Source organism: Branchiostoma belcheri, unplaced genomic scaffold (genome assembly GCF_001625305.1).
Source record: "Branchiostoma belcheri isolate BF01 breed outbred unplaced genomic scaffold, Haploidv18h27 scaffold8, whole genome shotgun sequence".
Taxonomy (NCBI): domain Eukaryota; kingdom Metazoa; phylum Chordata; class Leptocardii; order Amphioxiformes; family Branchiostomatidae; genus Branchiostoma; species Branchiostoma belcheri.
The window spans coordinates 4,465,418-4,476,918 of NW_017804464.1; the positions used below are offsets into that span (position 1 = coordinate 4,465,418).

The 11,501-nt window shown below is 40.5% G+C and overlaps 3 protein-coding genes across 3 annotated transcripts in view; 2 read left to right on the plus strand and 1 right to left on the minus strand.

Moving 5' to 3' along the window:
• Nucleotides 1–11,501, minus strand: part of LOC109486119 (EF-hand calcium-binding domain-containing protein 7-like) — a 35,943-nt gene that overhangs the window by 20,688 nt on the left and 3,754 nt on the right. The window lies entirely within an intron of this gene.
• Nucleotides 1,317–3,958, plus strand: LOC109486113 (toll-like receptor Tollo). The gene has a single exon (XM_019789805.1). The coding sequence runs from the start codon at nucleotides 1,429–1,431 to the stop codon at nucleotides 3,691–3,693; it is 2,265 nt and encodes a 754-aa protein (XP_019645364.1). The 5' UTR covers nucleotides 1,317–1,428; the 3' UTR covers nucleotides 3,694–3,958.
• LOC109486110 (toll-like receptor Tollo) overlaps nucleotides 8,661–11,501 on the plus strand; it is a 3,280-nt gene continuing 439 nt past the window's right edge. The window contains exon 1 of the mRNA XM_019789799.1: nucleotides 8,661–11,501. This exon is cut by the window's right edge and continues 439 nt beyond it. Coding sequence (XP_019645358.1) covers nucleotides 8,668–11,501 — 2,834 coding nt within the window. The 5' untranslated portion in view covers nucleotides 8,661–8,667.

Below are 11,501 nucleotides of genomic sequence, written 5' to 3' on the forward strand. Positions count from 1 at the left end.
TATAATATATATATGATGGAAAAAACAGCAGCTGCTCTACTTGCATTTTTTTTTAATTTCCTTGAACTTACTGTTGGTGGTGTAACAGTGGATCAAATTACTTGCAGGTGTGCATTCTACTGCCACCGATCCCATCCGATCCGATCCATAGCACGTATAAACAACCAAGCAGTTTGCTGTGCAACCAAACCAATTTAATCAATCGGATTCACACGTTTCATTTTATAAAATTTCCATCACATGCCGCAAAGTTCAAGAAATTAATGTAAAAACTGGTGCTTGTAATTAGAGCTCTGGTTTGATATAGAGTTTAAAAAATTCATTGTTTGAATTACAAACCGGCTGGACTTCATGGCTCATAGGATTCCAAGACCTGTTTTTTTGCCCTGCTGCAGACGCTTCATGTCGTTAGTAATCTTTTTAAAAAAATCTGAGAACCAAAAAGTTGAATTGCTGAGTCCTAACTGTGGAGTTTGAAAGTTACGGTTGTTGGCTGGACTAACAGTATTGGTTTATAACAGTTATCTTTTATACGTTTAATTTTCTTGCTGCTGTTTCTTGTCTTAGGGCCAGTTTACACGGGGCAACAAAATTATTTGTCCTACAACGATCGCTACATACGGTATATTCGGTGAGTATATTCCTTTTTTTTTCCTCAATTGTGTTTTTGTCAGTACATGCATGTACTGATACAGCTCTCTGGTTGGAAGGATTGCAGCCAGTGTTCTACAGGGCTGAGACATATTGAATTCAAAACATGAATTACAGCCCTTAGTTACTAGACCTACATGTTATATTAAGTCTGTAATACAATGTACATGTAAGTAATAAACATATTATTAATAATAAACATAGTATTTTTGACACCTGTAGCATGTCTTTAGAGTAGTGTTAAATGCACTGAAAATATGGTAGAAATATGTACACCTACATTGTATGCAGTGATGAGAGAGTATGTTGAACTTCTACTATTTGGTTTATCTTCAGGTATTACCCAATCCTGGTGAACTTCACATCACTCAGAAACAGGCCAAACTGTCACCTCGACAAAGTGATTAGTTTCCATGCCAGTTGTTAAGGACAGAGTCTCACATTAACATTGTCACTGCAAAAGGAAGGCACAAGTTTTCAGAGCAAAAATTGATTTGATTTGATTTATTGAAATTGCAACAGTGCAATACACGCGGAACAGGAGGCAGCTGTTGCTGGTGTTGTGTCCCGCACATACATGTAGAAACGAATACTGGACAGACAATACTCATTTTCACTTGAGTCTAGTGGGGACAGTCGTGTAAAGTGCCTTTCCCAAGGGCACAAGATCGGTGGCATGTCAGGACTCGAACCCGGGACCTCTTGATTCCGAGTCGCGCACACTGCCGTTGCGCCACACGACCCCATAAATTGGATGCAATTAACCAATGGTGCACCATGGCAAAGCTTATCAGCACAATGTACTCTGCAAACTTCAGCCCAGTGTTGTGTGCATGGTTCCTGATGTTACTATCAAACACTGCAACATCTCAAACAACTGACATTAATAATATCACTCTGGCATCTTTAGCACCAAACAGTACTGTGACAAATGAAACACTAATGAACACTACAGTGACTGTAACTCCAACACCAGTACCCACAATGACTGCTGGGACATCACAAATAACTAATGCTACATCAACACTAACACCAGTAATCACTTTGACATCTCAAACACTTAACTCCACTGTAACATCTGCAAACACTACACAAGTAACAACTCCAACTCCAACACTAACAACTCCAACACCAATAATCACTCTGACGTCTCAAACACTTAACTCCACTGTAACATCTGCAACACCAAACACTACAGCAGTATACATAACAACTACAACTATAACTAGAACTCCAACTACAACTTCACCTCTAACTCTAACTCCAACTCCAGATCCAACTACAACTACAACTCTAACTCCAACTACAACTCTAACTACAACTACAACTACAACACAAATACCGGTAACCACTGTCACATCTCAAACACTCAACACCACAGTGAATGTAACATCTACGACACCAAACACAACTGTGGCAACAATAGACCTGTCCAACAGCAGCCTAACTTCCATTCCTCCAGACCTTTTCAAGAACCAAAGCCATCTTCAGCAAGTTGACTTGAGCAACAACCAGATTTCTTACCTAAATGGGAGCATCTTTACAGCCTTAGTCAATCTGGAGACCCTCATTCTCAGTAACAATGCTATAAAAACCATCACAGTTAATGTTTTCAGGAACCTTACAAATCTTATGTTCCTGGACTTGTCCCAAAACTCTATCAGAGATCTCCCGGACAATCTGTTTGTGGACAACATAAACCTACAGGTCCTTAACTTGGATGGCAACAACATTTCTGAAGTTAGGAGAGATACTTTTGTAGGTCTGAGGTCCCTCAAGCTGTTGTTCCTCAATACCTCTGGTCTGTCCAGGATACACTCATCCAGCTTCACACCCCTGGTGGAACTTGAAGAGCTTTACCTGCAGGAGAATGACATTTCCTTCCAAATCCAAGCAGTCTTCAGAATTCGACGATTCGCAGCAAACATTTTCAGGAATCTTCAAAACCTCAGACATCTGGATCTGTCTAAAAACTCCATCACATTCCTGCCAGACAGACTGTTTGGTGACCTGAGAAAGCTAGAGGTCCTCCGCTTGGATGGTAACAACTTCCCAACCATTAGGGCAAACACATTCACTGGTCTGAGCTCCCTTCAGAAACTGTTCTTGAATGATACTGGTCTGTCAACCATCCATCCATCAAGCTTTCGTCCGACAAAGGAGCTTGAAGAGCTGTACTTACAGGACAATGACATGAAATATCTGCCCTTGGGTGCTTTGCAAGGGCTGAACTTGACAGTGCTAAACTTGGGGAACAATAATCTGACCCATAATGGGTCAGTGGAGCACAACTGTGATGAACTCCCAAATTGCACAATCAACAACCCAAACACCCCATTTTTATGTTGTAATGATACAATGACCTGCGGAGTAGATTCTTCGACTGGCCTTTGTATGGTCAAAGCTACAGTCACAACCCCATTGCCAACTCCTTCAAAAGTAGCTCCCAATGAGGGGAATATCGTTATAATAATCATGGCAATACTCCTGACATTGTTCATTTTCATTACAATACTGTATTGCAATCGTAAGTACCTACAAGTGTGGCTGTATATGAAGTGTGGTTGTCGTTTTGATCCAAAAAATGATGGCGACGACAAAACGTACGATGCCTTCATCTCCTATAGCAGCAGGGATGAACTTATCGTGATACGGGAGCTCGCACCTGGACTGGAGGAGCGCGGATTCAAACTCTGCCTGCACTACCGCGACTTCCCAGTAGGGGCGTGCATAGCAACAACCATCATTGAGACAGTGGAGGCCAGCAGACGGACTGTCATCCTCCTCTCGCAGAATTTCGTGGACAGCGAGTGGTGCGCTCTGGAGTTCAAGGCCGCACATCGACAAGTGCTGGAGGACCGACGGAACAGGATCGTGGTGATTGTCCTGGATGACCTTGATCTCCAGAACGTGGATAAAGACCTGAAGTTTTACCTGAAGACAAACACGTACCTGAAGTGGGGAGATCCCTGGTTCTGGAGCAAACTGTGCTACGCCTTACCCAGGGTGGGGAGGGGGGCACCAGAATCTGAAGAGGTCTGAGAACTTCAGATGTAGGGATGACCACTATTGGTCAACTCGTTCATGGTTATGATGTGTGTCAGGTTATAGCAAATGGAGAGAGTGAAAACATCAGTGGTGTTCCATATTCTTCTACATGTATATATTAAAATCAACTGAGTGACTACACTTTGTACAATCAGTTTTTCAACATTGTCATTATACATGTAAGTGTCCTCATGTAAGTTTTACTTTGTTAAACTGTAAAAATTGTATAAGTTGGATCACACTAATAAGAGATCACCAAAGTCTAGAAAAAAGGAAAAGAAAAGAAAGTTAGAAAATCCCTACCTACCGACCTATTTTTTTCAGGACTGAAAAAGAAAACACAACATTCTTTCCCTTTGCCTTAGTACTGACCAAACAGTCACCCATTTCTGGTAACTGCAGTTTCAATTGTGGGTACTAAGTATGGAGCCATGATCCGAGCTACATGTACATACATATAGTAAGCATGTTGTTCCATGTGCATACTATTAGGCACTGAGACAATTTCCTATAAAGTGCCCATAATGAGACCTTTTCCTGCATAAATATTAGAAAAGGGAAAAAAAATTTGCAGTTCCAGTTGTATACCCAACTGATCCTACCAAAAACCTGCTGACCCAGGTTAAAAAGCCTTTTTGGTCAACCATTGGCAAGGGACATATTATAATTCTGAGTTACAAATATGTTGTAGATTATCAATTTGTAACATGTTCTCCTCCTTCCTGTTGCAGAAAAAAAGGTGATATAAATTCAATATGTACATGTATACTAAATATTGTTCATGTAAGTTCTTTGTTCAGTTTATATTTTATCTTAACTGTGTTGAAGATGATGAAGAACATTTTGTTTTAGAATTCTCATATACATATATATATAGATGTGCAGAAATCCTTTATTAGTTCCTTACAATTAGAAGAGAAATATGCGCACTTGCTAAAAACAAAATTGTTCAAACATATTATGACATCCAAGAACTATGATATAAGATAATGAAAGACTATGTAAATTTGTTCAAACATGTTTCAAAAAGAGAGAAGAGCAAATTAACACTAAGTCTTGTTCCCGATACCCTTGTACCTCAGTTACATTATATTCTAACTTAGACAGTGTACTAGTATTTTGCCCATGTGGGGCATGAATATAATTATGCATATAAAGTTTATTGTCATTATTAGTAATTGTGCTTGTACAATGCCAGATTCTGTATGATTAAAATATGATGCTGAAAATGATAGTGTCTCAATACGTTTAATTGTTTAAGTGTACTTATTGGATTATTTAACTGAAATCTGAGAAAAAAATCTAAGAAAAAAAGAAAGAGAATCCCTACCTATTATTATGTAGTATCATTAATGTCACTATTAAAAGAAAGAAAGAAAGAAACCCTATCATTTTTTCAGGAACGTAATCTGAAACTTCTAAAGGCCTATAGTAAGTTTCCTCCCCAAAATACTTCTTTTGGCTTCATAAGTGAACAGAGAAACACAGGAAGTGACTGTGCATTTGTGCAGACATCAGCCCACATCTTGCAAGTGACTGTCTGACATCTGCGTCTGGAAACAGGTCAGCCAAGGACCTCCAGATCTGAGGCTAACAAGGGGGTTAACAAAGCTTTTTTATACATATATATTACTGTAATGAGCAACACTTGTATCATTTTATCTTTAAAAGTTTATGTTGATCATCTTCCTCCATTTCACTGCATTTTATCATGTAATAATAAAAACAGCAGTTAACTGCCAACTGGTCAGCACTACAAACATCACAAGCGATAACTTGGTAACCCCTTTGCTGACCTCCAAGGAACTTCCTGCACACTTGCAATACTGGGCTGAACAAGCGTGGCTGACACTATAAGTCACACTTCTGTAAAATACAGTATTTCAGAACCAACACAACTCTGGTCAGACAGAAGGACTGTGTAAAAAGGTAAGAAAAGTCTGTTGTTCCTATAGGTACATGCACATGAGAGTGACTCTGATGTAAGCTGTTGTTCAAGAAAAATGTTTCGCTTTAGAGTCTGTTTACTGTACAGTTACACACAATCTGATAACTATAAAATGGCTGATTTCTCTGTAGTATTATTTGGGATTGATCTGAAGATACAATGTAATAGCCAGAACTGTTGGTTTATTCTTCCAGGTTCCTGACAGAGATATTTGTTAGTCTACTCTTAGACTAATAATAATGATAGGCAGTTTAGATCCTGATGGAGATTTAAGTAGCAAATATGCAAAAAAATTGTTTGCTCACAGATGATGTAATATGATACTAGATGAATTCCTCCCCAATCTCCCATGTAAATTTATCATAAGGTAAACAACAAGGGTGTAAGGAAATACCTTAAGCCCCAAGGTGACTAGAAATCACTCTTTATTTCACTGTTGGCCTGTTCCCCAAGTTTAATATGGATCCTAATATGGCTGTGGTTACGTTATCCTCAGCTAGGCTGAAGGCACATGTGTCATTATGACTATACCCTGTCAACAAGTCCATCTATTTTACTTTACTTAAATCATAGAGAGAACATACTTTAGGGGTGTTGTCCTTGACATCTTACAGCTGTGATCTTTCAGACCTATCAGTACCCTTCAACTTTAGAGCTGATTTGGTGTATAGCACAGGTCCAATATATGCTTTCTAACAGATACATTGTATCTGCAGTTAAGTAAGCTTATAACAACAGTGATTGGAATCCTGGTTGGATTACCCTCTATGTTCCACAAACATTTTTATCTGTAGAGATAACAGAGATTAGGATCACAAAAGGACATTCAGAATCTGATCAGCTACTAGTAAATACTTTAGGCTTATATCTTTTAATGGACCTGTAAAATATATAACGCACTCATCAAAAAAGTCTAGGATAACAACATTTATAGCAAATTCGAAGTTTGAAATAGAGAATCTTTTCTGTTTCCAATCAACATAAGCCTGTAATCATTACCTACAACAGCCCAGGGGTTAAATTTTTCAAATTCACGTAGTTACAAAAAAAGTCCCTAGAAAGTACCATAATTGTACTATGTTTGATTTCCCTGCAATGATTCCAAACTACTAAATTTTGCAATGACAAACTAGTACAAGTACGTATGAATCTCTATGGTTAACTTATGGTTTGGCCTAAACAATGGCCTGACTTCCACTGTATACAGTCCCACTCTAGATAATGTCACCAATTATCCGGGCTACTGAGCCTGACCTTTCCGATGACTCTGTCAGTATCTAATGTTCTTCCTCCCATTCAACAGTTTCCCATCCCCAGAATGCAATGCAAAAATAGGGGGGTAACCCTCATTTGCATAGGACTGGAAGGCATCGGAATGATCCTGTTGATGTTAAACAGCATGCTCCTCACTGTGTTTTGAGGTGTTGGCAGGGGCATTTTATGCTCAACATTAATTAAATTACTATGGACCGTATCTGACAACTAATACTAATAGAGAATAAAGTTTTTAGTGTTCTTTTCAACATGGAACATGTGGTTTGTAACGTTACAGTATCAGTATAGCGTTACCACTATAAACCACAATATATTCAACAAAATTAATTTGTTTTCAGACTCAACCCATAGTAATTTGATTAATGTTGAGCATAAAATGCCCCAAAACCTCAAAACAGTGAAAAGCAAGCTGTTTAATGTCAACAGGATCATTCTGATGCCTTCCAGTCCTATGCAAATGAGGGTTACCCCCCTATTTTCGCATTGCATTCTGGGGATTGGAAACTGGTGAATGTTTTAACTTTTATCCCCTGTTTATGTTCAAGTGGGCCAGGTGCTTAAGTCAAAGAACATCATTTGATAAACAAATCCAGAAAACTATACTTCACCAACAGGTGAGATGACACCTGATACCTGGAGGCTAGAATACGTCATGTATGATTCACACCTGAGTAGGTGAGATAATTTGCCATAGGACAAAGACGCTTCTTCAGACCCGGAACAAAATTTTTGTAGTCATTATAAAGACAGCACAACAGGACACAACATGAACAGATACTTCCTTTAAGAAAGGCCACGAACACAAAAAACAAGGTTGGTAATAATGTATGTCGTATTGACTTTGTCAAAGTGTCAGGTACAAAATTGTATTGTATGACTTGTTCATAACAATGTCTAATTGAATGTAGAATACATGTAGGTCAAGCTGTAACAGGCTTAATGTATTACAAACATTTGCTGGTTAATACTGTCCATTATAATTGTAAAACCCATCTTGACCATTTCTAAATTAAATCACAGCATAATTATGTGGTATTTACATGGCCAGTTAAAGCAAAAATGGGAAACTTGGCAAATATAATGTAAATATTATAGACAGAAATGATGACTCAGAATGGCACATATTACCTCAATCATACATGAGTGAGTGGGTGGGTGGTAAGACAACACTACTAGTATTGTACCAAGTGCTGTCATGAATATCCTTCAATCTAACTAGAAACAACCTGTCCAAATACTTAATCATGCTAGGGAAATTTTGTAATCATTGAAGACTGTGCAACCAACTTTGTATTACACATATTATTTTAATTGTATGACTGGCATAATTGGCAACCTACAAGCAGTCGAGTGGCATGCTATATGTTCTATGTGAATTTTGGATATGAAGAAATTAGTTTCCATCCTGACACTCAATATCAGCACTCAACTCCAAAATAATAAAACTGTCTGTTCCATCTCTAGGTGTGGCCCACCCTAGCAACGAACTGAGAAGCATCTACAGTAGGACAGACAAGCCTCCTAGCAATCACCATGGTTACCATCACCAAGGATACAGACATAGGGACTGTTGCAGAAGTTCACACCACTATCTAAGTGAAATGAATTTGAATGTAGTCAAGAGCCATAAAGCAGGCAATCCCTTTTCCAGCTCAAGATGATGAAATTGAAGATTTCATTCTAAACGAATTTCCCAGCTGAGGCATAAACTGTCACTGAAGAACATTTTGAAGACTGTTACGACAATGGAGACAAAATATCTTAGTCTGACGCTGTTGCTACTTTTGGGCTGTGGCTGTAACACTGGTGCTTTAGCTGAAACACCGTGCAGCTGTGAGCTGAGACATGGGGAGGAAGGAGGAGCAAACTCCTCAGCATTCTGCCACTGTCCCACCATCAGTAGTCTGTCATCTCAGGAAATCCCAAACTATAACAACATCACCAGCATGGTGGTTTCATGTCAGGCTGCAGAGAGCCCTGCTGAACTATCAATGTCTGACCTACACTCTATCCAGAGTCTTTCTCTCTACAACTGTTTCTTTGTGGTCCTGAACTCAACATTCAGCAGTCTACCAAGTCTGCGCAAGCTCGTGCTAGATGGATGTGACCTTGATCTTGACCCCTGTAACTACTTCTGGGTGAGGAGCGACAGTTTCTTGGAACTCCCGAACTTGGAAGACCTCCAGCTCATGGTTGTGGCCGATGTACCAAAACTCCATGGTCTTCCAAGTCTGTTATCCCTCACACTGGCAAACATTTACCAGGGCATTTTGATAAAAAATTATACACTAGTCATACAGCACCCAAACCTGTTACACTTTACCCTTGTTGGCTGCGTTTCGGACACATATAAAGTAGAAATAGTGTTGCTAGACATGCCCCTGTTAGAGAGAGTGAACATCACGTACAACCCTCAGTCTCTCCATTGGTCTGTTCTCCCAGAAAACCTGTTCCAGCACACACCAGGGATCAGAGAACTATCTCTTACACATGACAGTATCCGAGTCTTAAGTCACTATGTTCTGCATCCAGCTACAAACTTGACAAAGATTGACCTCTCTAATAACAAAATCAGCTTCGTACCTCCTCGTTTTTTTGAGGGGCAAGACAATCTTGTTAAGGTTGACCTGAGTGACAACAAGATTTGGTACATCACCCGAAACACGTTTTCTTACTTAGTTGCCATGGAGATTTTAGACCTTAGCAATAATGTTCTAACAAGCTTGGAAACAGGAACTCTTGGTGGTCTCTTCAATCTCAGGATCATTGACATGTCAAAAAACTCCCTTGGGAACCTGCCAGCCAATATCTTTACCGACTGCACGAATCTCACCGAGCTCCAGCTTAGCAAGAACAACATTTCTTCCCTGGACAACACCATCTTCCATCCTCTCACCAAGCTCGAGGGCCTCTACCTGAACTACAATGAACTGCAGGGCATCAGTGGGCAGCTGTTTGAGAACCAGGCAAGCCTGCAGGTGCTGCAAGTAGGGGTGAACCGGCTACAGACGGTGGACTTTGCCTGGTTTTCCCACATGTCAGCATTATCCCAGCTGCTTTTTCCTGTTAACAACATCCAGGCAGTCTCGTCTTGGTGGGTACTTGAGTTGTCCTTCCCTGGAACCTTACAAGTCGACTTGGTCGCGAACAACATCAACAGTTTACCTTACAGTGAAATCACGCAGTTGGCCTCTTCTTCAGATCAGGTTAAACCCTTACCGCAGGTCTTGCTTAGCCTCAATCCTTACAACTGTGACTGCGAGTTTCTTCCAATCAACAAAATTCTAGCATTGCCTCGGGCAATAGACGTATTCCCTGACCTGGCCAATGTGTCTTGCATGAACCCACCTGAGCTGAGAAATCTTCAAGTCTCACACCTGCCTCCCAGCTCCTTCAGGTGTTCCTTTGAGGATCAGTGCCCTGCGTCTTGCTCCTGCTACAGTCAGGGGCTAAAATATACCGGTGACGCTCTACAGAGAATGGTCAACTGTTCAGCCACAGGACTAACACAAATACCTTCAACGTTTCCAGAAAAGCTTACATCAGTAGACCTGGGGGGAAATAGCTTCCCAACACTGACTGTTCAGAGCTTTTCAAATTTTACCGACACTCAGACCTTGATCTTATCAGGAAGTGAGATCTCAGCGTGTGAGCCTGGAACGTTCAAGAACCTGAATTCGGTACGAATTCTTTACCTGGATGGAAACAACATTTCCACCATTGAAGAAGACACTTTCCAAGGTTTGGACTCACTTCAGGTTTTGTTCCTTAATAACTCTGGTGTCTTAGACATCCATCCATTGAGCTTTTCACACCTGAAGAATTTAAAAGAACTTCACCTGCAAGACAACAACTTAAAACACCTGTCAAAGGAAACTTTCAAGGCAGCATCAAGACTACATGTTTTGGATATAGGTTGGAATCCTTTGGAGTGTAACTGTGATTTGATAGCATTGAAGGAGTGGGCAGAGACAAACATTCACTCTGTCTCCTTTGACTTTAATGTCACTTGCAAAAACCAAGGCAACAAAGTGCTCTCGTCTGTAGTTCATGTTATAAAGACAGAGCTCTCATGTGCACCTGGTAACATTCATGTGTATGTTGTCATTGCACTGGGAATTGCTGTAGTAATGCTGCTTATAGTACTGTTGGTGTATCGGTTTCGAGGATACCTACAAGTGTGGCTGTACATGAAGTGTGGTTGGCGTTTCGATCCAAAAGACGATGGCGATGACAAAACGTACGATGCCTTCATCTCCTATAGCAGCAGGGATGAACTTATCGTGATACGGGAGCTCGCACCTGGACTGGAGGAGCGCGGATTCAAACTCTGCCTGCACTACCGCGACTTCCCAGTAGGGGCGTGCATAGCAACAACCATCATAGAGACAGTGGAGGCCAGCAGACGGACTGTCATCCTCCTCTCGCAGAATTTCGTGGACAGCGAGTGGTGCGCTCTGGAGTTCAAGGCCGCACATCGACAAGTGCTGGAGGACCGTCGGAACAGGATCGTGGTGATTGTCCTGGATGACCTTGATCTCCAGAACGTGGATAAAGACCTGAAGTTTTACCTGAAGAC